The sequence below is a fragment of the Diabrotica virgifera genome, chromosome 2, assembly GCF_917563875.1.
Source record: "Diabrotica virgifera virgifera chromosome 2, PGI_DIABVI_V3a".
Lineage (NCBI taxonomy): Eukaryota > Metazoa > Arthropoda > Insecta > Coleoptera > Chrysomelidae > Diabrotica > Diabrotica virgifera.
The window spans coordinates 21,404,761-21,432,681 of record NC_065444.1 but is presented as its reverse complement, the minus strand read 5'-3'; the positions used below and the strand labels follow the sequence as shown (position 1 = coordinate 21,432,681).

At 32.8% G+C, this 27,921-nt stretch overlaps 1 protein-coding gene across 1 annotated transcript in view; it reads right to left on the bottom strand.

The window, feature by feature from the left end:
• The window catches only part of LOC114326473 (homeotic protein empty spiracles-like), a 166,429-nt gene extending 140,830 nt beyond the window's left edge, over nt 1-25,599 (bottom strand). Inside the window, exon 1 of the mRNA XM_028274861.2 lies at nt 24,731-25,599. Coding sequence (XP_028130662.1) covers nt 24,731-25,322 — 592 coding nt within the window. The 5' untranslated portion in view covers nt 25,323-25,599. The remainder of the gene's footprint in view (nt 1-24,730) is intronic.
• Nucleotides 25,600-27,921: the final 2,322 nt, after the last annotated feature.

Below are 27,921 nucleotides of genomic sequence, written 5' to 3'. Positions count from 1 at the left end.
CCTGCTCTGTTTTTTCTAGAGTTGTATAATGTTTTTGAATATCTTTGTGATTATTGCTATTTATTTGTTGTCTTTATAGACTATTCTTGACTCATCATTTACCTTCTCTTCTAGCTCAAATGTATATATTTGGTCTTCAAATAGTTTCTATTTCTGTATCTACTATATAGTTTATTTAAATCAATACATAGTTAGATAAGATTGCCCTATACTCTAGAAGAATCGAAAGAAATTCCATCTATTTTTACTACTTCTTCTTCTTCTTCTTAAGGTACAATTTTTCCACGGTTGGCGATCATGATTATTTGTATTCTGTTTACAGCTGCTGTCAAAAAGTTGATTTGAAGAACACTTGAACCATTCTCTAAGGTAACGGATACGCATCTTGCCCAAATGCTACGTTTCCTAAATCTTTCCCCGAATAATAACTTGCACACGCTGGATAGATATTGTAATTGCCGTACCTTTATTTCATTGTTAAATTTTTTTTTTTTTCGAGAGTGCTCGCAAATCCTCTTTTTTTAGTCTAAGTAAGATTTTTTAATATACTTCTGTAAAGCTACATATCAAAAACTTCCACCTTTTTCATCATCGCTTTAGTCAGCATAGCTTTTAACATCTGTTCTTCTAGCCACATAATTTTGGATCGCATTTTGGCTACTTTCTCTGTCCCTTTGTACTTGGAGGGGTGCCGGTTTCCAATACCCCTTCATGGAGAGTCTTGAATAGTTATCAGTGTCTCTTTCCATCGGTTTTCACTTTCAGTAAGTTCAATGTGCCGCCAAGCCTTCGATTGCTAGTGGAGAAACTTTTAATGAACTTCCGTAAGATGCTGTAATTGTGGCCTGTTGAATTGGTTATTTAAACAAAACACTTGCTATTTTGTTATGACTGTAATGGAAGTTTGAAAGGGCAAGAAATAGAACATTACATGAACAGTTGAGTAAAACAGCTACCGTAAACCACCACAACACGAGTTTTCACACATTACCGGCTTTATCTGAAAATTTCTGCGTGGAGGATTCCTCCGAAAAAAGCGTCGGAAAAGATTTTTTCCACCTACCTCTACCGAAAGTATACTTTTCCGGACCTGATTGTAGGGAGCAAAGTTGTACTTTTCCTCCCTAGGGAGGAAAAGTAAAAGTGACGTCATGGTATTTCATTCATGAAATATATCTTACTGACGCCCTGTACAATATCTATTTTCTATTACGTAAGTATCTATACATTTTAACGTTTATTTATAAAACACCCTATATTTTGCAGAATGGTAAAAAACAGTAAATTGTTATTTTGATTTAACAATGTTTACATTAATAATTTTACTTATATTTGACAGTTGACAGTTGTATTGTACCTACTTGTTAGATTTAGTTCTAATAAATTTTGTTAGTTAGTTACATAAATAAATTAAGTAAAAATGAAAAACTTACATGTCATTTGAGGAAAGTGGAAAAACCATATGTATAACATGGGAGTAAAGTGCCTTTTCCTCCCTTGAATGATTACTGCCCTCCGCTACGCGTCGGGCTGTAAACTTCATTCTCGGCTCCTAGTATGGTCTGCCATTCTTCTTCTATTTCCTACTTGACTAAATCATACAGCCTTTTATTTATTAATTGGTAACTTGAAATACTAATATAGGTACTTAACAAAATACTATCTAAATAATTAACATCTCAACGTGCGGATTTTTAAGTTCTGTTATACAATAAGAATTGTTTCATTTTCATAAATTAACTAAGTACATACGTGAAATTCCAGTTCCTGTGTTCTGTATTTTTACTACAGTATATGTTTTTCAACGTCCATCGTAAGCACCAGGAAAATTGTATCGTGTTTACTGTAATTTTGTGGTGGTAAAATGATCCAACGTGGAGTACAATGATTGACTTGCTTAATGCACGGCTTCTTACGTTCTTAAAGAAAGAAGAGTCGCGCCCAAGCCTTTGACGGAATAATTGCCATCATTGAACCAACATTAACATAGCGTTCTTTAAGAAAAACAGACGGTTGGATTCCACATTTACGGGAAATCTTAGACGATCAATTAAGGCCTTTTTGTTGCGCTACCCGACAATTAATTGAAAAAGCTGCTTTTTAAAATTGTCTCGTACTATTGAATTATTGATTAGCACTTGAATTAGCGTTAAAAAGCCGACACGAAGACGAAAAGAACAAAAAGTTGGAAGCACAAAAAGCAGTAAATCAGGTTGGAAAGTCCTGTTAAGAAGCTAATAAATAAAGATACCCACCAGGATCTCAAAAATTCTTATTAAAAAACTTTAACATTGAATTAAAAACACTTCTGTTGCAATTGGTATAAGTATTTAATTAAAAATTAAATTAAAAATCCAAATGGATTACCATAGTTGTTCAGAAGGAATGATTTCGTAGTTATCAGTCCATCTTCATTGAACTTTGGAGTACCTACTTGCGCTTATAACGGCCAAACCAAACAATGTTTGATTTTAAATTGTTAATTACATACTTGAAAGTATTAAATTAGCCGACTTAAAGTCAATGAAAATGGAGAAAACTATCCGGGAACTTCATGTGTCCCTACTCGAAATGGCAAATTATATTATCGAAGGAATACTATTTAACGGAAGCACTATTAACAACATAAGATATGCTGATAACACCGTGATTATGGCAAGCTGAACAGCTGAACTGAATATGAACTAAAAATGAATATACAAAGAGCAAATACATGATAATAACTAAGAAGACAAATTTACAAACAAGCATATATTTTGGGAAATGTACCTTCAGAAAGTGTTGATAAATAGAAATACCTAGTAAACTGGATGTCAGACCATAATGATCAAACAACTAAAATAATGGCCAAGATAGAAATGAGTTTGTAAAAATGAAATCAATGCTCTGCAACAAAGATCTTAGATTAAAACTGAGAGTAAGAGCTTTGAGATGCTACGTGTGTTCGATGCTGCAATATGGACTTGAAAACTGGACATTGAAGTAAGAAATCATAAATAAGCTATAGCTTAGAATAACATGGACACAGAAGAAAACGAACACGGAAGTATTGCAAGAAAAATTACAATCTGGGACGCGTAATGGGGGAACAGCGATATGAAATGATAAGACTGATAATGCAGGGAAATATATGAAGAGGAAGGAGTATAGGAAGAAGGAGAGTGTCATGGTTGAATAATTTAAGAGACTTGTTTAAATGCAGTTCTATCGAACACTTCAGAGCAGCGGTAGATAGAGTACAGATAGTGATGATGATAACCAAGTTCCGATTGGGAGACGGTACTTAAAGAAGAAGAAGATTTAGCCATTACAATGTTTACTGATTGTCGCTTAAATAATTAAATATCACGCCATATACACATATCCAAAAAGAAAAAGATCTACTGAAGAAGACATCTACAGATTATGTGAAAGCTGTCAACAATGTAAATCATCGCCTAGAAACTATCTAAACTTCTAGTTAAAAACAAACTCAAATTTATATTTCCAAAAATGAAATCATTTAATCGTTTCAGAATAACATTTTGGTATTTCTTCGGGGCTTTATTATGTTATAAATTCAAGTTAACCACTGTCGTGCGTGGAGTCACATTACCATGTCAAACAACTTGAAATACGAAAAATTCTTTGGTAAAGAGGAAACGATTCGGCTCAAATTAGAGCCTTTTCCGAACGCTACGCAGCTATTATGCTATTAAGGTATTAATTTCACGACCTAAACATAATAATAGTGGTGAGTTCTTAGATATAATTAGCGGCATTGCTAATGTGTAAATAATTACATCTGTTCAAGGTACTCCATGATCACTATCTACCAAAATACTTCGTAATCACCGACTATTAATATAACTCGGCAAATTATCATAATTTGAACCTATTTTTCTTCTTTTCTAAACTCTTTCGTTCAGTATTGAAGACATTAACATCTTAGATGGCTTTATTGCATGCGTGTGCCGGTTTTATCATTATTACCATCGAGATAAGCCCGAAGGAGAAAAATATTCCGTTAATTGTTGACACTTAATTGAACCATTACTAAGAGCCACATGTAAGATCTATTACTGCATTCCTCGGTTTTTCTTTTTTTGAAAAATATCAATAATTTGCGTCATTTCTTATTGCTATTTCAGTCGTTAAAATGCGGCTTTCCTTTTTGTAAAATTTTCCATATATTTTATTCCAGAACAATCCCTTCATTATTTGTTAAAAAGTATTTTTCGTGATTTTTTCTTTGGTTAACGTTTTTTTCGTAGGTACGGGGTTATTCACTATATTTTAACCCCCCTATAAACTGCTTTGTTTACAGAATTAGAAAAAAATGTAAAATACGAAAGTTATTCGATTTTTAAATTATGATTTTTTAACATATATATCATACTAGTGACGTCGTCCATCTGGGCGTGATGACGTAATCGACTATTTTTTTAATGAGAATAGGGGTCGTGTGCACCGAGAGAACAATTTCTTTTCTCCTAAAACACCGATTTCTTTGAGCAATATTTCTTAAAAGTTAACATATCCTATTAACTTAAACATACCGGTTCACATATAAAGAAACGAGTTTTTTAAACACAACTCAATAATTTCTTACAGATAATTTCTTCAATACTAAGAAATGCATTAATGGTTACATTTAATTTTCTTATCCTAAAGTTTTTATTTCCTAAATTGAAAACTACAAATATTTTGCAGGATAAGAAATATAATGTTAAGTTAATGCATATTTATATTTGTGAACAAGAAATTTTCTTGCAATCAAACAAATATTTTAAATCGCAAGAAATAATTCTTCAGAAATACCCTCTGTAGTAACTGTGGTTATAAAATAAAAACTTTGTCATTAATGCCGAAATATTACCTGCAAAGAGATTTTCTTCCACAAAAGAATTGCGCAGATTAACTATTTATGATTTAGTCGTCAGTGTTTGTCAAGATGGCGTGATATGTTCATGTTCATATTGATGGATTTTTGATTTATTTGTGTTCTTTAAAAATTAAGGGATATTTTGAAGGTACGTTCATATATAGGTATTAAATAAAAGTAAATTGAGTAATTTAAGATGTAATAATAATATTGTAGCGTATCCGAATGGTTATAAAAGAAACATAATAGTATCTTTATATGCTTTTTAGGTATAATGATGAACAACTCTGAAATAAAGGAGCTTATTATTCTAACTGGGAAATAAGCCACAATTTAAAGCTGGGACAGAATGATATAATATATAGCTTCAGAACAATATTAAGAAAGGAGTTATTAACCAACTGCGGGGCCTTCCAGAAATGGTAGAACTTCATACATGTAAGTACCTTTTTAAAAATGTGTATACTTTTGTATCAACTATAATAGGTTTTTTAAATGTATCGTCTTCTATAAAAATATACAATACAACGCTATATCAAACATGGCGGGTGCAACGCAGAGGATGTTTTCTGTTAATTTATTTGAGATAAAGAAATCAGTTAGTCTAAAAGAAATATATGTTTATGGTTAAGAAATGTTATTGCCGAAAACCGTGAATTAGTTAATATGTATTAAATGACTTAGGATGTAAACTAATAATATTTTCCCGTAATAAAATTTCTTAATGATTAGGTATGCTGTCTCTTTTAGATTAAAAAAATAAAGAAAATTACATATTATTATGCCTGCTTCAATGTTTTACATTGGTTGTATTTTCCCTCTTGTTTTAGCTAAACAATGTTTATTGTGTGACTTAATATTATACAGATAAATAATTAATATTTCTTTAACAAAAATAAAAAAATAAACAAAGATGTGTATAGGTTAAATAATGCCATGTTTGAACTAAATATGATTGATTATTGTTAGTATTAATAGTTCTTATGTGGGGCCGTGTATTTGTTTTTTTCGTATTTCCTAAATTTGTCAAAATAAATATCTATATCTTTATAAGAAAATTTTATTAAAGTAAGTTTACTCTTTCTACATAACGATTTTGTTTTAGTGAATTGCTGATATACAAAGTGCTAGTAACAAAAGAAGGAAACTTTGAGGAATTTGGATTTGCCTCTCCATCCTTTTATTTTTGTGTAGAAGCCAGTGGTTTAAGAGTGGAGAAAATATTTGTATGTAATAATAACATTTTATATCTTGTTTTTATTAATAAATAATGATTTTACCTTAACACAATGATTTATTTTGCCGTATGTAATATAACTTTATTTTCAAGAAATATTAACTTAACTATAAATACACGTTTATCTCTGCGAAATATATTTCTTAACATTAAATACATTAATTATTAATAGTAAGATAATAATATTTCTTACTAAGAAATATTATTGCTCAGAAAGAATAGTTTTGTAATGTGTAGAAAATATATTTTGATGACTAATAAAATTAATTAACATCAAGTGTAATTTCTTTCTGATAAATGGGTTTGAAGTTTGCCAGAAAGTGATAGTTCAATCACGTTTAAGATATATTTCTTTGGCTATAGTAGAATTTATTTGAAATATTTTAGAAAATTATATCTTACATACAAAGATATATTTCTTAGGCAATATGCCAAGTCGATCTTTCTTAAATATTAATAAAGTTTCTTTATGTCAAGAATTTTTTTCTCTCGGTGTGCTAGCTCATTTGAAAGGTTATTCAACTCTCTATTCAGTAATATAAACATTAAGATAATTATTTATACAGGGTGTGCAAAAAAAATTTTTTTTAATTAAATTAATTGACACAAAAAGAAGAATGTATGTAATTTATTTAATTCAAAATATCTTCTACTATTGTTAGAAAACAGAAATGAAAGTTTATTGCACAAATAAACATTGCTTTTTGCTTAAATTCAATCTTCAAACTGCCAAGAGGCAGATGGGTGGCAGTTGACCATTGAATTTAAGTGAAAAGTAATGTTTATTTGTTCAATAAACATTTTGAATTAAATAAATTACACACATTTTTCTTTTTGTGTCAATTAATTTAATTTAAAAAAAAATTTGGACACCCTGTATAAATAATTATCCTAATGTTTATATTACTCAATAGAGTATTGAATAACCTTTCAAATGAGCTCAAATGCACACAACCCCTATTCTCATTTAAAAAAATAGTCGATTACGTCATCACGCCTAAATGGATGACGTCACTAGTATGATATATATGTCAAAAAATCATAATTTAAAAATCGAATAACTTTTGTATTATAGATTTTTTTCTAATTCTGTAAATGAAGCAGTTTACAGGGGGGTCAAAATATAGTGAATAACCCTGTACATATATTGTTTTACGCATGTCCCTTACTGTTGTCATAACGTTGACCTTTAGTCCTATTCTGCAATATTTTGAATTGTTTTGTCTATAATAATTGTGCTGATTGCCAGTATCTAATTGTATAGGTATTCATACCAGGCAGGAAAGGCTGGAAGATTATACATATATACAAGCGGAAGCTACAGTCTTTTATTCTGATAGCTCAAAAACATTGGAGGGTTTAGGAGCGGGTATAGTAGGGACAAAGCAGGGCACAATTCTTCTTCTTTACGTGCCATCTCCGAGACGAAGGTTGGTCATCATCATTTCCATTCTAATTTGTGCCACTACAGCCCGAAAGAGTCCAGTTGAGCTGCATCCAAACCGTGCACTGAGGTTTCTCAGCCAGAACATTTTTCTTCTACCTAATCTGCATCTTCCTTGAATCTTTCCCTGCATTATTAATCTTAGGAATTCATATCTGTCACCACGTATTATATGATCCAAGTATTGCAGTTTTCTTATTTTGATGGAATCCAGTATCTCCCTTTTGTTCTCTATTCCTCTTAGTACTTCTTCATTGGTTATTCTGTCTGCCCAGGAGATTCTTAATCTCCTGTGACAATTGTGATGTCAGAATTTTTCAGGCAGAAATAATGGCAATCCATCACTACGTAGAAAAAAAATAGAAAGGCAGAAAAGAACGTAGCATACCGTTCAATTACCATGTTCACAGATAGCCAGGCAGCTCTTAAGGCTCTCAATTCTCTAGAGATCAATTTTAAACTAGTCTGGGATTGTGTGGGTGCCCTAAATAAACTAGGAGACTCTAGCAAGGTTATGTTAACCGGGGTACTGGGGTTTTAAGGGTAGTGAAAATGCAGATTAAATTGTCAAACGTAACCCGAACCCTACTGCGGCGCTGTAAAGACAGTAACAAAAACGGCTACAAGAGCTGGGAAACTCAAAAATCTTTGGAATGATGGAGGTAGATGAAAATAAGGATAGGCCAGAAAGAGATGGTTGGCCGACAGCTTTCACATAGTCTGTAAATGTCTTCTTCTTGAATACTTAGGTCTTTTTCTCTTTGGGTATAAGCAGAAATCAATAAAAATTGTAATGCCTGAATGGCAAAAGGTATTTACTCCGAAAACGCAGTAATACTTGAAAATAGACAATGTTGCTCGATTCCTTGTGTGGTTTTCTGTTATCAAAAATATTTGCCTCATGATTCAGTTTTCCCAAAATCCGAGTTGTTAAGAAATGACTCGCCCATTTTTGTTTTCGTTAAACCCAAAGTTTTCCCAGGGTAATCCCAGAGTTTTTAAACACAATATATAGAGACGGTTAATCGCTAATATTTTGGAGAAACAGGTAAACCTGGCAAACCATGGAGAAACAGGTAAACGGTTTTTTTTATGATATTTGCTAACGAAACAATACTATTTATTCTACACATTTTAAATATCAAATACTGTCCTAAATTTTATATATTTATTACTCTCACTAGTTTTTATTATCTTTAGCCTTTATTTCACATGCTCTCCCCTCCCTGTTTGCCTTGCACACGTAATAGTACCAGGATATTTCAAAGATACACACATTTTACTTCTTTTTTCAGTTTATTGCTGTTAATTGATGTTTACTTTTTAGATTATGCTCCATAATGCTAGAGATACTTCATTTTCCGTGTTTTCAAAGGTCGTGTACATTAATTATATGCAAAAGAAACAACTACTATAGAAGCAATACTGACGCCATTTTACGCACCACCATTATGTTGGGAAACAGACCATGTTAGTCCGGGCTGTATCGTTGCCCCCGTTAGGTAAATTATTCCGATTCGTTTTTTTTTTGTACAAACTTACTCAAAAAGAGGTCCTTATAACAAATCCACAGTACCATGGTCGAAAAATTGTTTAAACAATTGTTTTAAACAAATTCACAGAAACAAATTTTTTACTTCACACAATTTTTTTTTAGTTCATTTGGGATATTCGGAGCAACAAAGGTGATTTTTCTCTAAAATTGATTGAGTTATACGCGGTTTAAAATTTGAAAAATGCGAAAATGGCCATTTTCAAGGCTTAATAACTCGGTTAAAAATTATTATTGTGAAAATCAGAAAGCGACCAAATCGAAGTTTAAAGCCTCCTCTACAAGATCCTGTAGAAATGTTTGTCATTATTTTATTACTACGCTGCTATTTTTAATTATTAACAATGAGCGCTAAAAACGTATTGAGGCGGCCGTCAATGTGAGTGCGAGTGAGATGCACCATTGGACGACCGGAATGGTGCATCTCTTTTGCACTCACCATTGACGGCCGGCTAATACGCTCTTAGCGCTCATTGTTAATAATTAAAATTAACAGCTTCGTAATAAAATAATGACAAAAAATTCTTTAGGATCTTGTAGAGGGTGTTTTAAACTTTGATTTGGTCAGTTTCTGACATCCATAATAATTATTTTTAACCGAATTATTAATCCTTGAAAATGGTTATTTTTAAATAAACCTTTTTTGCTCTGAATGACCCAAAGAATCTAAAAACATTTTGTCCGAAACAAAAAAATTATTTTTGTGAATTTGTTTAAAAAAAATTTTTAAACAATTTTTTGACCACGGTAACCCCTGGCACCCTGTAGTACGGGATCCGAATGACAAATAATTGCGGCATGAGTTATCTATCAAAATTGTGTCACAGCTATCCTTAATGGGAGGGGGGTGTAGGGGTGAAACCAATATTTCAACACAATGATTTTTTTGCAAAAAAGGGTGAAAATCAACATATTTAGTATTGTTAAACACAAAATAAGCATAAAACAAAAATATCTCGACAGCATTACTTCAAGCAATCTCTAGAGAAAATATATACAAAATTCCAGTCGGTCAAGTAGTTTTTAAGTTACAATGTCTACAGCTTTGAAAAAAGTAGCTTTGAGAAAAACGCGTTTAAAGTACAGTGGAACCCCGTTACCTCGGATTAATCGGGACCGCGACCGATCCGGGTTATTGAAAATCCGGGTTAGCCGGACAAAATGGTAAAAATTAATAAAATTCAGTACACTTACAGATAAACTCTTGTTATAATTAAAATAACATGAAATGTATATGCACAGTACACATCTAAATTACGTATCAATTACGCCTTTATCAATTAGTTTCTTTTCCATTGTCACTACAACATTTTTACGTTTTGTTGCCATTACGTAGACCAAAAAACACGCAAATACAAAATATGAATAGATTTACGAAAGATTACAGAACGAAAGCGAACAATACGACTGTACATACTACACACAATATCGTCTCAATCGCAATGATGTTATGTTATTTAATAACAGTGAAGACTAAGACCATTGTTTGAAAAATAATTTTTTAATAGTCTTTTTTTAAACAATGTTAAGACAGTTTGAAATAAAAATAAAGGATACTACAGGTGCCTGTTGTTTCGGATGACACGACAATGAGGTGCCATGAGTCTTTTTACTATCCTATATATGTAGTTCAAATTACACAAATACCTATTATCTCTCAAATATTATATTACATACATTTTTATTGATGAAATGTTTGTCTGATAAAAGTCGGTCCGGGTTAGCCGGACTTCCGGGTTATCGGGGGCCGACTTATCGGGGTTCCACTGTATTGTCAAATTTTATTTTCAATTTCTTTTTTATCTGTCAAATCGTAAAGTGATGCACAATCGCGGAGTAATTTACAAAAGAAAATGAGAACAGCTGTTAACCGTTTCTCACTACGCTCAAGCGCGCTGGCGCAAACTTTCTGCAAAATGAGTCGAAGGTAGGGAGGTAGGGGGATAGTGTTTAATATCCCTAACTTAGACTCGATTGTTTGAACAACTATCAACAGCTGTTCTCTTTTTTGAAGTTATACTTCTTTACGCGCGATATGAGGGTGAATTTTTATATGTTAAAACCTACGATCCCGGCGCATGCGCATTATAACTTTGTTCTGATTGGATGTTCAAATGACATGTCAAAAATTATCCAATATGGCAGCTGTAGTGCAGCTGTGGTTTGGACGGTTGACGGTTTGGTTATGTATGGTTGTTGCGTTTTAAAATTTGTGGGAAGAGAAACAACAAAGGTTAGTTAATAGTTATACTGCCTTTTTAAATTGTTTTCATATTATATTTTTGAAGTTATACTTCAAAATGTTTTAATTTATGTATGTATCAGTCCAGAAAAGGTGTGGAAAGAATATATTAGTGTTTTTAAATATATTTTTCTACAAATGCGTTAAAAATGCAATTTTTAGGACTTCATAGGAGCGTTAAAAATGCTACTTTAAGGCACTAGTGCTTTAAAATTTTTAAGGCACTGCAGTTAAAAGTGAATTGTCAAATTGTGAAACGTCAAAATATTTATATTTCATTTATTAACATTAATATTAATAATACAACTTGCGCAATTTGAAAAAGGTCGTTTAAAAGGTTTTTTATTATAATTTTGTTTCTTTGGATTTGTCTTCCTTGGGCGTAAAATAATAAAACATCTATTTTTATATTTCACTTGTCACCGTGATGTATAATTATGTATATCTGAAAGGTAACTAGCATGCGGCTTGATGGCCTTGTTGGTAGAGCATTGGACCAGAGATAAAAAAATCGCGAGATTGTGGGTTCAAATCCCGGACGATTCATACTTTTTTCTTTTTTTTTAATATTTGGCATTGTTAAGTTTTGGTTCATTTTTGGTAATTATTGTTAATTTTTTGTATTGTAACTGTTAAGTAGGTATATTTATTTCGTTGAAATTATATTATAATAGAAGTATAACTTCTTACGTGCGTACAAAGTACACACACATTATTTTTTTTAATTACTCCGCGATTCAAAAAGATATTCAGGTGTGCATCATTTTATGATTTGACAGACAAGAAAAAATTGAAAATAAAAATTGACAATACTTTAAACGCTTTTTCCTCAAAACTGCTTTTTTGAAGGCTCTAGACATTGTAACTCAAAAACTACTTGACCACCCACCTGGAATTTTGTATATATTTTCTTTAGACATTCCTTGAGGTAACGCTGTCGAGATATTTTTTGTTTTATGCTTATTTGTTGTTTAACAATAATCAATATGTTGATTTTCACCGTTTTTTTGCAAACAAAATTCGTTGTTTTGATTTCTGAGTTATATCAAAATGTCAAAAGTCAACAAAAATAAAAAAACTCGACAGCGTTACCTCGAAAAACTCATAAGCTAACAAAATATGTTTGAATTTTTTTTACCATGATCCAATGATGAGTTCTGATGTCCTCCGGAAAACCTCCACTCCACCCCACCTCCAGGGGGTGGAGTGGAGGGTCGTGTTTGATGTTATTCGATAGGTTCTTGAAAAATATTAAACACGTATTTTTTGGTTTGTTATTTGGAAGTGTATTTCTTGAGATATTAGACCGTTTTTATAATTTACCTATGGTATCACGATAAATCGTTTTTTCCGATTACAACGCCATCTATCCACAATTCGAAAAAGGTCTCGAATAAAAATTGCTTGTTTTCACGTAAGCAATCCATATCTGTAATAACAAATGGCGGTTTCCATTTAAGATTTTAAAGTTACCTCCACCCCACCCCCAGGGGGTAGAATGGGGCCGTGTTTAGTGTCATTCGATAGATCTTTAAAAAATATTGAACACGAATTTTTCAGTTTTTCGATCCAATCTTCATTTTGCGAATTCTTCGATCGTCCCGCAAATTATTCAATCGTCCCGCAAATTATTCGATCGTCGCAGGCGACGACTTCCACCCTGGGCACCAAGTACCTCGGAGACCAAAACCCCCAAATATAACAATTGAACTCATTTCCGTCAATATTTCCTGAGTTCTAAATTTTTCATTTTCCATCTCTTCGAGATGCGCTTTGAAAATGCATTTTCTCATGCACAAAAATTTTTGCCGGAGATCAATTTAGTTCACAAAATTGCCTGACACTCTCTCGAATCGAATGCAAAAAGTTGCATGACGATTCATCTTACTGCACAAAATTCCTAGTTTTTGGCCTTTTAGAGCTTCGTTGCTTCGCCTATACTGTGGATTTTGTTATAAGGACCTCTTTTTGATTAAGTTTGTGCAAAAAAATCGAATCGGAATAATTTACCTAACGGGGGCGGCGATATAGCCTGGACTAAGACCCTCTACCGTGAACCTGTTTAAGCGATAATTGCGTTTTTGCTGTTCGTTTAATAGATACCACGATATAATAATTACGGAGCCCAAAACTCAGAAACGTCCATGCACGTTTCTGTATGGACAAATTGCTCGTTGTAGTTTTATGGAAATTATGGGGAATTAACGCCAACAGTGTTGGTTCACAGAACAACGTTACAACAATTAAATGCAAATTATGCTTTGTTTTGGCGAGCATTGGTGGGTATAGATTAGCAGTCAATTAAGGGTATGATCCGATATCAAGCCTCAAAAATCAATTAGAAAACTCCGAGTTTTCTAATTGAAAAACATCCAATGAGTATTAAATGCATAATAAAATATGATAAAACAAGGGCCGATGGATTCACTAGCGTAGGTTTGGGAGTTACAACATAACAGAGTAGACCTACTCTGGTTATATTTTGGTTCTCTGATATTCCAATAATATAACAGTTGCAATTTTACTCTTGAACCACTTAGGTACAAGTTCTTCTTCTTTGTTAACCATTTTCCATCCACTCCAGAATGTAGGTCTGTCTCAATTAGTGTTGCCCAAATGCAAGACCAAGACGGGACTGAGACAGTCTTGGTCTTGCACCAGTACACCTGGTCTTGGTCTTGGTATTGCGCTCCCGGTCTTGGTCTTCATCTTGCAGCAAGAGTCTTACAAGTCTCGCAGTTGCCTCTTATGCATTGCATATCTTAGAACAACGTAACAAAGAGGTACATTTTAAACTTGAATATCATAGCCATAGTAAAGACTAGCCAAATTAATAAATATCTAAACAACTGACACCGGGTAGGGTTTGAACCCACGATCTAAGTGATACCTGCCTATGTTCTAACTAACTAAAGTTAAAACTACCTCTTAAAACCCACAAAATTTCATTTGCATAACCGGTTTTAGAGCAATAAATCGTCAGTTTGTAAGAAAAATGTCAACACCCCCAATTTAGGAAACAAAGCATTTATAAAGTAAACGTTTATGAAGCAAACTGTCATTACTTTTTCGTGCAGAATTACCCATTAAAGTTTGCCATACTTATTTAAAAACATCCTGTATTGATGAAGAACATGGCTAGTTAAAAAAGTATCTAAGTTTTTTATTATCCAATACAAGATAATGAATAAAAACACATAATGCTAAGAAAATATGAGGCTATAGTTGGGTTTTAATTTCAGTATGCCATTGCATGCTTGAATAATAAGTTAGCATAATGCTAGAATATTCTACAGAGTGAGAAAAAACCCAGTTTTATTGGTACACCCGGTATACAATGACAATAAATTAAAAATTACCCGTTTTTAAGGTGGTGCGTTAATTTCTTGGAGAAGTATATATCGCTAAAATAGTATTTCGGTATTTTGTTAACACGATATCCGACATTATCTGTACTTTTGTCTCGTATCATTATCTTGTGATACTTTTAAATAATAATAGGCGCGCTGTTTCGGCAAATTTTGTTTAGCCGAGTGACCTCATAGCAAAGTCAGCATAAACAATACATAATAGTCTTACTATATGTATACCGATAATATTTTTGGTGTTTGGATTCCTAGAAAACTAATAATGAAAAAAATTAATTACTTATATACTTATTATTAAGTATATTTTCTATTAGCTAAGGTGACACATTTTTAAAAAGTTTGTACACGATATTCGATATTACTGTAGGCGTCGCAATGCAGGAATGTTATGTTATGATTAGAAGACGGCTATTCTCAAAACCTGTACAATTAATTTCAGAGCGAAGAAGTCGGCTGCTGGGAAAGTATGTAAGTACAAAATATTTTATTTTTCATTATAATACATAATGACCTCTGAGTACATGTCAAATGTGTCAAGTGTTTTTTAATGGATATTTTGATTCGCTATGTATGTTTATGGTATTGTTCGTAATGCTTATAAATCGAATTTTCAAAAATTTTGTTTCTCATAGAGTAAAGCATAGATTAAATTTTTTCCTATATTGTATATATACAGTTAAGATTGCTGACGGTATACACTATAAGAGGAGTAACAAAGGGGGTAAGAGAGTAATATTTTACATTTAATTTATTTTACAAATATTTTACATAAAAAGATTATAGCTGCCATGCATTAGCAACTTTAAAATAATATACGATTAATAATTTATAATAGAAATAAATTTATAATGTCAATGCACTTTCTATATGGAGCATAAAGACGAAGAATAAAAAAATTCGTTCCCCATGTTACACGAGACATTTTAAATACCAAATTAAGTCCACTTTTGAAAAAACTCAAACCCTTTAGACTATAATTTAAACCATTTAATGAATGTATCAACTGGCTAATAACTATTTAGTCCTGACATCAATTTCCTGTCCCCATTTGATGAACTGAAGCAGAAGATATATAATTAAAAATTAAAAAATCATTTCTGTCTTGCTTGCAGCCATTTCAATTCTTCGAAAACGGCGTTCGAGGAAAAACAACTGACTGCTTGATCGGTTTCCGATTTGGTTTTTATTTCTTACCTATTTTTGTGTTTCGAAGTTACTGTTTCAAAAATTAATCAAGCAACACAGGGAATTTGAGAGCAGGTAGATGTGCATCTAAGAACGTTTGGTGCAAATATTAATAAATAATGTTTTATAAATGATAAATAAATTTTTAAAATATTTTTTGTCCAATGCCCTTGTTCTTCCTTCCTTGTGTAGTGCTTAGTAGACCATGGAACCTCACCAGTACCTACTTTGCTAGTTGATTAATTTGTCTCTAACAATATATGCATCAGCCTTTTTAATTTGGGTTTTGTCTTGCTTCCTTTCCTGCTGTTTGCTGTTGCACTAAGTAAACATATTGTTAGGATTTCAATTTTGCACGTTTTTGAATGTGTCGTGTGTAAAATAATAAAAAAATTTAAGTTATGTTCCATTGTATTTTTAAGGGGATGGGTACGTAGTTTCGGCTCCAATGCTGTTTAAATGGGATTCACTTTTTTCGAATCCTGAGAAAACTAATAAGTATTTTTTAGAAATTTAAACGCAGAATGAAAGATTACGTTATTAGCGAGGACCGAAAGTCCCTGAAAACTTCTGTAGTGTTTATTTTAATAGGTTAGGTCAGGGCTTCCCAAACTGTGCGTCGCGACGCCCTGGGGCGTCGCCTAGTTGTCCCAGGGGCGTCGCGTGTCAGAACGGACTTTTAATACAGAAAATATATTTATTACAATACTCATATCCTGCAATTGGCAGATAAAATTACTGGGTTTCAGAAGAAGTTGCTCTTATGGAAGAGAAAATTAGAGGATCAAGAAATTGACTGTTTCCTTGCTTGACAAGGTATTTTACAAGAAAAATCGATAGAAATCCTCGATCCCTCTTTAAAAAATATGTTTACACAACACACGTTATCATTGAGCGAACACTTTGAGAAATATTGTCCCGAAGATCTGGAGTAATATAACTGGGTCAGAAACCCTTTCCAGTTATCCACATCATCGACACTTTCAAGAGAGAAAGAAGAACAATTGACAGAATTGTCCTGTGATCAAAGCCTAAAGCTTCAATATGACAAGGACAAACTGTTTGAATTTTGGAGCTCAGTTTCTCATGAATATCATGCCATCAGCACTGCAACATTAAAGGTTTTATTACCATTTGCGACTTTGTACTTGTGCGAAACGGACTTTTCTGCAGTTGCAGGAATCAAAAACAAGTACAGGTCAAACATAAACTTAGAAAAAGGAATGAGAGTGGCCATTTCCAAATTGGAGCCCCGGTTTCATAAGCTGTCCTCAAAAAAGCAAGCACATCCCTCACATTGACCAGCCAATTACTAAAAAAATATCCCTTTTTATTTTTGTGCCTATGTTTTCATTGCGTTCTTAATTTCTAATAAAAATATAAATGTTCAAATAGTTTTTTTGTTATAACTATAACTTGTTACTAGGCTAGTACCTACTTACTAAAATTAGTAAGGTTTATTGGGCGTTGGGTTGAGGGGCGTCGCAAAAAAATAGCAAAATCTCAAGGGCGTCACAGTACGAATAAGTAATATTTATTAGTTTTTTCAGGATTCTAAAAAAATGAATACCATGTCCGTAATGATATTTTCCAAATCGAGCATTCGCTATATTTGTCATACCATACAAGCACCGAGTCTAATAGAATATGGTGACATAAGACAGTGACAATTTTAAATATTTGACATGGCATCGGGAATATTTTGAGTTGTTGATTAAATAATATTGATAGTGTATTTGATAAATAATTGATTTAAGACGTGAACTTAATAAAAAGTTATTTATTGTTTATTCTTTTTGGAAGATCCAAGCAGAGAACACAGCAGGATTTATTCTGTGATCCAAGTATTTTGTTGTTAAAGATGTTCAAAATAATTGTAAGCGTTCCATAGTAACAATATACATATTATAAAAAAATCACTTTATCACTTTTCCTCTTTTCTCGATTGAGTATTAGTTTTTGTTGTACGGTATAGAAATTATTAGAACCACTGAATACAGAGTTAGTGAAAAAATTATCATATTAATTAACTGAAATGATGATGCACTTATACAAGTAACAGTTATCCAAGAACATTCAAAAGCCATCTCTTTAAAGTTAATGATGACATTTGTCAAGTAATGTGTACATATCCATACCAGTGAGAATTTTACTACCTACACCTAACTTGCCGTGTAAAGACAGAAAAAGTAGGGATAGCCGTAAAATATTTGCACCCATGCCCAACACGCAAGATTCACACATACTTATGAGACCAATACTCTCATAGAAGAATTCACAAAATGGGATTTAGAAGTAAACTTGCAAAAGGCATAATAGTTGAATATAGGAGACAAAGGAAAACACATCGAAGCAGAAGGTGGAATAATAAAAAAAAGTTAGTCAGTACGGATACCTAGGAGTTACTATAGATGAACATGAAATAGTTCTACCTACATGGTTAAACTAAAGAAGAAATTAGGTAAGGGAAAAAATAGTATTGAAGCAATAGGTAGGTACATCCAATATTGAGGAGTAAAAATCTGACAAAAAAAAACAAAAAGAAATATAAATATTATGTCTATACCTATGGGAAAAATAAATATATATCAGGCTTTGATTAAGTCAGTAATGAAGTCAGAATCGTGGGTTGTAGAAAAGAATGTGTCACAAAAACTTCTCTCGACATAAATGATGTACATACCTACTGGAGAAGATGTTGCAGTTTAAATTTACTGAATCGTGCAAGGAATGAAACTAATGGAGGGAAAATGGAGGTGAACAGGTAAACAATAGGTACTATACCTGCACAACAACCAGCTGAAAAGCAGTTGAAATGATATGGATATCTGTAACTTACGCCCGAGGAAAGGATACCGTTATATAAATATCTGGAAATGGACTCCAGGTCAAGAGAGAGAGAGAGAGAGAGAGAGAGAGAGAGAGAGAGAGAGAGAGAGAGAGAGAGAGATCATCACTATCGTTACCGTTCAATCCCATCGAATTATGGCATCGAAAGATCTTAGTAGCATTAAATTCAGTAAATTTATCAAAAATACACCTCATCATTCCGTTTGCCTTATCCCTATGCGGGGTCGGCTTCCCTAATTGCATTTCTCCACACAATTCTATCCTGGGTCATATCAATATTAATCCCCTTTACCAACATGTCCTGCCTAATCGTCTCCCCCACGTCTTCTTTGGTCTTCCTCTCCTACTCCTTCCAGGAATCTACACTTCAGCTATTCTTCGTATTCGATGATTACCGTCTCGACGTTGAACATGACCAAACCATCTCAACCTATGCTCTCTCATTTTGGCATCAATTGGTGCCACACCTAGACTTCCCCTAATATACTCATTTTTAATTTTATCCTTTCTTGTCACTCCACTCATCCATCTAAGCATTCTCATCTCCGCCACATGCATTTGTTGTTCCTCTTTCTTTTTCACTTCCCAACATTCAGTTCCGTACATCATAGCCGGTCTTATGGCTGTTTTATAGAATTTTCCTTTCAGCTTCATTGGAACTTTTCTGTCGCACAACACACCACTCGCTTCCTTCCACTTCATCCATCCAGCCCTAATTCTACTGCATGCATCTCCATCTATTTCTCCATTACTCTGTAATACCGATCACCGATCCATTACTCTGTAATACCTGATTATCAAAAATATACCTATATCATGAATATTTGTCTATGAACTTGCGTAACAGGCAAAAAAGCAAGAAACAGACTTTCTCAGATTACATAATATGAAAATCTAATCTAGAAATGATTAGCAATGAAGGCAACAGAAGGATGCTCGAAAGCTCAAATTTACCTACTGTTGTTGACAGTAGGTACATACGAGGTATATTCCGTCCGAAACAACTGATATACTTAGTAAGGAAATGATAATTTAATAGATCAAGACTGAACACCCAAATAAATAAAAATAAATAACTTAAAAAGAACAAGAAACAGAAAAAGGGACGCCCAAGAGACATGACAACAAATGATAGCAAAGCCTACGCTACGAGTAAGAGATCTGAGAGAGTACCTAACAGTTATAGAAAATTACAGAAACCGGGAAACAATAGGCTAATAAAGAAGAATATTCTTCTTCTTTATGTGCCGTCTTCTACCGAAAGTTCGTCGACCATCAAACGATAGGCTTCTCTGTTATTTATGTGCCGCTTGTATTATGTTTGAACCTTCTGGTGTTTGGAACCATTCTCTGTATGAAAGTTTCTCAGCCAGGGTTTTTTCTTTCTGTCAAAACCCAATTCTACCTTCAATATTGCTTTCCACTATAAATATAGTTAAAAAATACCTATGCCTTAGTGATTAAAAACTTTTTTTTGTCCACTGTTTTTATTTCTATAAAATAGGCCGAGGAAAATTATAATTATAATAATAACATTATATCTGTAACATTCTACATTGTTCAGCTTCTTTAAAAACCATTTATCACGTGCATAAATTATACGTAGATTTCACCCACGCCAAGCTTAATGTGTTCATGTTTATTCCCGATTAATAAAAAACGTTTTAACATAATAAAATGCGATTGTGGTGTTGGTTTTATTGTGCATAAATTAATTTTATTCACATTTTCAACTTCGCCGTTACAATAGGTGATACATTGCTGAGAACTAGTTAGGTATTGCTTTTAAAGGTCCAAATACCTTGAACTAAAATTTATTACATGCTTTCATTTTTTTTTACAAATTTTCTAAATTAGAAATAATTCTTCGTCCTCTTCCAATCAGAGTCATATACTTTTTAAAAGTCTACAAAATTTGATGTAAGTAGGTACATCTTTTTTGTATTCCCAACTTGATTCTAAAATTTGGTGCAAGATAAAAATTCGGGTTATTGTTGACCTTCCCGGAATTCACACTGGTAATCACCTTCTTATTATAACAAAACAAAAAAAAAAAGAAACAAATGAGAGCTATACTGGCAGTGAAGCCAAAGAGAAAAGAAGAAGGTAACAGAAAGTAAAATGGAAAATTCGATGGCAGCCATGGAGGAAAACAAGAAAGAAAGGAAGATAATTGCAAAAGCGACGAAAATAGAAAACTAGTAGGTACAAAAGATACTATTACTTAAAGGAAAAGAAAAAGAAGACTTATCTTAGATGAGAAAGTAACTGGACAGTTAGAAGGTGAAACGGGCACCTTACAAAATGTAGAAGAAATAGTGAATCTGAGTCACAATAGTCCTGAAAATCAAGAAAAAGACGTAAAATAAAAACAGCGAGGAAACCCAATAAAACCCAAAGGGACAGGAGAGCTCCTAATAGAAAAAATTCATAAAAGTAGGGAGGAAGACTGTCCAATCCCAATTAAAATGAAAAAATGACAATCACCATTAACAGAAGAGGTCAAAAAACCACTAAGAAGACCACAAAGAATGGAACAGTCAGTATCTAGAAGTCAAGAAATTTTCGAGGATGAAACAAAAAATAATAACGGAAAACAAAATCGCCTATCAAATCTATTCAATGCGTCGATTAGACTTAAATACTTCCAATGATGCCGGAAAGTAACGGATATAAGTATGATTCCAAAATCTGGGAAACCATCAAATGAGGTTATCACATCATATCAGCCAATATCGGCAATATCGTTGCTGCCAGTGGATTTAAAATGTTTGAAAACCTCTCTTAATACAACTATTAAAACTTGTAATAGAATAGAAATGTATTATCCCTCTACATCAATTTGGGTTTAGAAATAACCAAGCAACACTAGACCAAGTCTACAGAATCACTGGTCAAATAGAAAAAGCTCTAAGTAGACGAAAAAAGTATGTTTTGCCAGTGTTTCTGGATGTTGCCCATGCCCAGGCTTTTGATAAAGTTTTACGTGATGGACTAGAATAAAAACTGGATTTACTTTTACCTAAAGAACATGGTCAGTTACTAAAATCGTATACTTACTAGTGAAAAATTACTACTGAATAAAATATGAAGACTGTTACTCTAAGTTGAGAACAAGTAATAGGTAGAATACCTCAAGGTAGCGTTTTAGGTCCATTACTTTATATGCTGTACACCTACGATATACCAGTATTAAACAAAACTACAACTGCTACGTTTGCTGACGATACAGATATATTAACAGTTTATGATGATGAAATTGAAGCAAAAATAAAACTGCAAGGTTAACTCAATGAGGTTAATGCATGAACCAAGAAATGGAGTATCAAACTCAATGATACTAAAACGATACATGTGTCTATGTATTTAACCAACAACTAAAATAAATAAAACACCGTTTTAAATGGTACTACTATGTCAATATGCCAATACAGCAAAATATTTGAGTATAAGTCTAGATGTCATAGGCTAAGATGGAAAGAACACATAAAAAAAATAGAATTGAATATCGAATATAGAAAACTGTACTGGCTCCTTGGAAGAAAATTGGAGCGGCCAATACATAATGAGCTCATAATATATAAACAAATACTGAAGCCAGTATGGACATAAGCCATACAGCTCTGTGGATGCGCTGGTGCGAGTAACATCAAATTGGTTCAAAGTTTTCAGATTAAAGTAGGTAGGTATGGTCGAAGCGAAGATCGGTGGGATATGCGCATTTTATCAATGAAATTCGATATTTTTAAGACATTCCAGAAGCCGCTGCAGATAAAATGTTTTAACAACCCATTAATCTTTCAGAATTAGTCGACGGATATTAGTAGGTACAGTTAAAATAATAAGACGATAACTGGACGATAATGATTTAATGAGTGAAATTTAAAGTTTTTTCTACTTTAATGACAAAAAAAGCAAGCTCGTTTAAAAATTATTTTGCACATCATATTTGAAACATTATTTGGTTGAAAAATCTCATTTTTGTTGGCAAAAAATATATTAATTTGCCTGGACTAAATTACAGTTCTGTTTATCTTAAAAGGGATATGTTACTATCAACATTTACACAGTGTTGCCCAACTGAATTTTGTTATTTTGAGTGTAAATTTACTACTGAGGGGCATTGTAAATGCTCCCTGGTACTTACATAAGAAGTAGCAACCTAGGTACATATAGACTCAGGTGTGAAAATGGTCGCAGATGTGGTTAAAATATTTGCAAAGAAGGACGATATCAGACTTGCAAACGTAGATGTTTTTTATTCAACACATGTATTCTCATGGAATAGTGTTCAAGACTAGTAGTTCAAAAGAACTAAACCTTTCGATTAGTGTAAAACCTTTTAAGTTAGCTAAATAGTTTATGTCTAAAAGTCCTGAGCCTGTTAAGCGCTATGTTTAAGCCGGTTAAATAAATAATTTAGAAATACCGTTGGGTACAACCCAACAACCATTAGTTTTAAGCTTGTTAATAGAGAAAATTTGCTCGTTAGTCTAATCTTTTGTGACTAGTTGTAAATACACAAGGCACAGCTTAGGTGTTTTTTAAAATAAAAAAAATCTAAAGGTAAAGTGAAAAAAAAAATCATAAGAAATTATAGGCGATATTAAATTCTTTCATTTATTCTGTAGGTACATACCTAATCATGTTTTTACTTTAACAGCTTTTTGTTATTATATTTTATAGCAGACTTGTGAAGCCTGTTTCCAATTAGAATTAGTTCAGATTTGGTATGTTAGATTTTATCACTGTTTCTAAGCCAGTTTGTTAAATTTATATTATCAATAATATCAGATTATATACCTAAGTAAATAATAAAACATAATAAACATCTTCTACAACCAAGAAAAACAGCAAAAAATATAAAAGTATATAACCAAAATTATTGCTAGAGCGCAATATTAGATTACATAATTAGATTTGAGGATTCTGCAGTAGCTATATCTATATATGTGATTTCTGAGGTTTTCCAGGTGTCACTTAGATTTCATGTTAGAGAAATCATTATTTTGGCAAGATATTTAGTTTTATTTGATTTCAACAAGTTCATTTGTTCTGACTTTTTGATTTCCTTGTTTTGTCTATTTTTATGTCAAACCACCAAAAAATTTGGTTGCTGAATTATCACACAAGAGTATCTTTTTGTGAATCATCATAGAACAGAATTATTGGCAGAAAATCTGATTTGAATTTCATATTAAAAAAACTGGTATCATTATCAACATTATAAAAAGCGGTATCATTAAAAAAACTGGCATATAGGTAAGCCAAAATGACTAAATAACTAAAATAATTAAAATGTTTGCAGAATCTTGCCGCATGATATTTTTTAAGAATAACAAAGTGACAATGTGAGAAAAGATAGAAATTCACATGGGCCTGGTCTTATGGTCATGGAAATAAATCTATTACTTAGATCTAAGAACATTATGGCATAAAAAATATCCAATCGAACAGATAAAAATAATTGAAACAAATGAAAATAAATAAACTAACAAAATCTTACATGTTTGAAGATGAGAAGAATTGTTTCTTGCTACAAAAACATTACTAGAAGAAGAAATTCTATGACGTATACCTACTTGTCATGTATAAATAACAGCAGAATAATTGTTTTGTATCAATATTAGTAATGAAAGACAATTTATCATTAATTAAATAAATCTACTTAGCACTTAAACAATTCCCTTCTAATTTGTTCTTAAAGAGTCTAATATCAAAGCATCGATTTCACTCCATGCATGCACATATAGCAAAAATTTTGCAAAAAGAATCAAATCAAATAGACAATCCTAAAAGAGATTCAAAAAGGAAGGCCACCTAAATTGACTACAATTGAACCCGTAGCTAAAGATATATTATGCCAATTTGCTACATTGTAGACCGAGGCAGAAACTGATGAAAATGTAAGTATTTTCAAAATTATTGACGCTCATAGTAAAGATATACGTTTCATTTTCTATCAAAAACATAATATTGTGGACTTACCTCCTGGAAACCTGTGTGGGAATATTCTCCCATGCCTCGACAACAGCCAGGGATACAAAGGGTAACTGTCTCTAGGCTGCGCGTGCTGTGCCAACGGTGAAGGCTGTCCTGGAAACCCATGCTGTCCACTGCTTAACGCTGCCGCCAAAGCCGCTCCCTGGAAATGGGCAGCCAAGGCGAACGGATGCTGTCCATGGTTGTGCATCATCTCTGGCTGCAGGAACCCATTCTTCGGTACCAAGTTGGGATCGTACGTAGGGTTAGGCCGCACTAACGTGTGTGCTGGTATACCCGGTACCATTATCGGAGGTTTGGGAGAGCTTGGCGGAGATCTTTGAGGAGAGCTGGTGTATTGCTTGGGCGAACCATTGAGTCTATTTTCAGCGTCACTACTGGGCGAAAGGGGTGCGGAACTTTCTGAGTAATGGAGCGGCGAATGTTGCGGACTGGCTTGGTGTGCTCCGCCGACTATCGAGTCTATCGAAAAACCGATTTTAGGCTTCGAAGGCACAGCAACTATTGGAGTAGGTGCCAGAGGCATCATGGTTGGGTTTAAGCACTTAAATAAAGGCAAACTCTGTAGGGCTAACATTGATTCTTCCGGGTATTTGAGCCACGCGATTTTCTCAACACCATTGTCACTAGTTTCGACACTAAAACACGATCCGTCGGATACCTTATAGAAAATTGCAAGTCACTTAACACTTTTGTTTTTTTACCAACAGTTTTCCTTACAATAGTTTATGTCCGAAAGGATTATCACTTTACACTCGTTTCTAAAGTTCGTTTTTTAAAATGTGGTGAACGATAATGACTGATTTAAAAACGTCTCTGGTGCTACCACTTACAAATCTCGTCAGTTAATAACTGGTATAAACGTTGTTGAAGAGTTTAGCTGGGTGGGGGAGTGAGTAGGGTGTAGAGGACTAAGGATTGGTTTACGGTGTTCAATCCCAGCGATAGAAAGCCGGCTCCTTATTGGCTGATACGAGCGATGCAAATGGAATTAGGTTCTTGGTGAACGCCCCTTATTTGCACGGTGAAAAACCCGTTTAGAGAGCGATAAATGCAGCGATATTACACTTATGGCATAGTTAGCGTTAAAACAAACAGGTTATTCGTTAAGGCTTTTTTACGGATCAAGACGGCCGGTTGACAGTCGCATATTTGTTTTTGAAATTATCGACTTGGGTAACGCCTTTGCATGCGCGCGCTGTGAGCGAGGCGGAGCTCAATGTCATTTAGTTCTGGTAATTGAGGTGTCAGCCGAGTTTTAGTTGCTGTTTTTATTGTAGTACCCACTCGGACATTTTATGTAATTATAATTTTTTGTTGGAAGAATTAATTGGTTTATTTAGCGTCAGGTTTTCAGACGATTGAATAATCGATATAATGACTGAGAGTTATTAAATTAGTTAGATTCCAGGTATATTTGACGTTAAAATTATTTTATTAAGTTGTTTGTTAGTTTTTATTGCTAGGTAGATATATTTTAATTTTATGTGGATACGTGTAGGTACCTACTTAGTATCATATTTAGATATAGGTACATCATTTAGCTACGGAAAAATATTTTACTTTTACTTTATTTTCAAAAATATCTAATTATCTACAAGTAGGTAGGTTCTTACCTACTACCTGCTACCTCCCTATGAAATATTTGCATCTATGAGGACTAACTATTTGCATGATGTAGGTACCTATAAAAATCAGTTAGAGGAGTGCCTATAGATTTTCATTTCGGAAAAAATCAAACAAGATAGAACTTTTTGTAATTGCATTAAGAAATGTTTAATAAACAACATATCAAAAAGTTCTACTCGAGAAGTGGGTGTTTCATTTTTTATTAAACAAATGAACTGCGAAATTAGATGTTTTTTAAATAACTCCGAAAATATAAATTTTAGAAAAAAACTGACATGACCATTGCAAAATTCAGAAAATTTTACAAAAAAACCTTATATAAAGAATTTTCTAAAATTAAATCTGTATCTTCTATAATTTTGTAATTGTAGGTAACGCTAAAGTCACCCTTCGCACAAACATTGGTGCACTGTAAACTAACGTACGGCGGAGTGCATGGTTGAGTTATTTTAATGTACCTAATTCTAACTAATGGATCAAATGAAATTTTACAAATTGGACATGAAAGAAGAATAATTAAACTATCTTATGGTTATAATAAAAGGACATCGCACACATCTTATGGAAAATATAATGTCACTCAAATTCAATAAAATTTATACGAATAGATGCGTTTTAAATTAACGGTCAAATCTTATCATTGCGCCAACTCTATATTTTCAATAATAAGAGCAGAAATTGATATAAATAAATCTGAAATCAAATGGGTATGTACATAAGTTAGAGAGAGAAAAAATATTTTAAAATACCCAAATTGTCGGTACTCCATAAATCAGCGGATTAGTTTCACTAATCCGCTTAGACCCAGCTGGGTTTAAGCTCTTGTGAATAGCACCCAGAGCAATAGTAATTGTAACTGACACTTTTACTGACTCAAAAAATGTGATTTCGATAAACTTTAATTGCAATTTGCGCCGTAATTAATCATAATTAAGAGTTGGCGCAATGATAAGATTTGACCGTTAATTTAAAACGAATCTATTCGTATAAATTTTATTGAATTTGAGTGACATTATATTTTCCATAAGATGTGTGCGATGTCCTTTTATTTCTTTTTATTATAACCATAAGATAGTTTAATTATTCTTCTTTCATGTCCAATTTGTAAAATTTCATTTGATCCATTAGTTAGAATTAGGTACTTACATTAAAATAACTCAAGCATGCACTCCGCCGTACGTTAGTTTACAGTGCACCAATGTTTGTGCGAAGGGTGACTTTAGCGTTACTACAATTAAAAAATTATAGAAGATACAGATTTAATTTTAGAAAATTCTTTATAAAAGGTTTTTTGGGTATAAGTACGGTGTGGGCTGAAAGTGAGACTTACATGAATTTTGCTTAAAAATGAATTAAAAATGTAGGTATACCTAACTACTTAATACAATTTTTCTTATAAAACTCTAAATTTTGCACAACTTACCTTTCAAACATCTTAGATACTAAACGATGTTTTATTCAAAAAAAAAATCTCAAAAATTTAATTCAAATGATACGATGTCTCAAAAAATGTAATTTTTGAAAATTTCATAGTTTTACAGAATTAA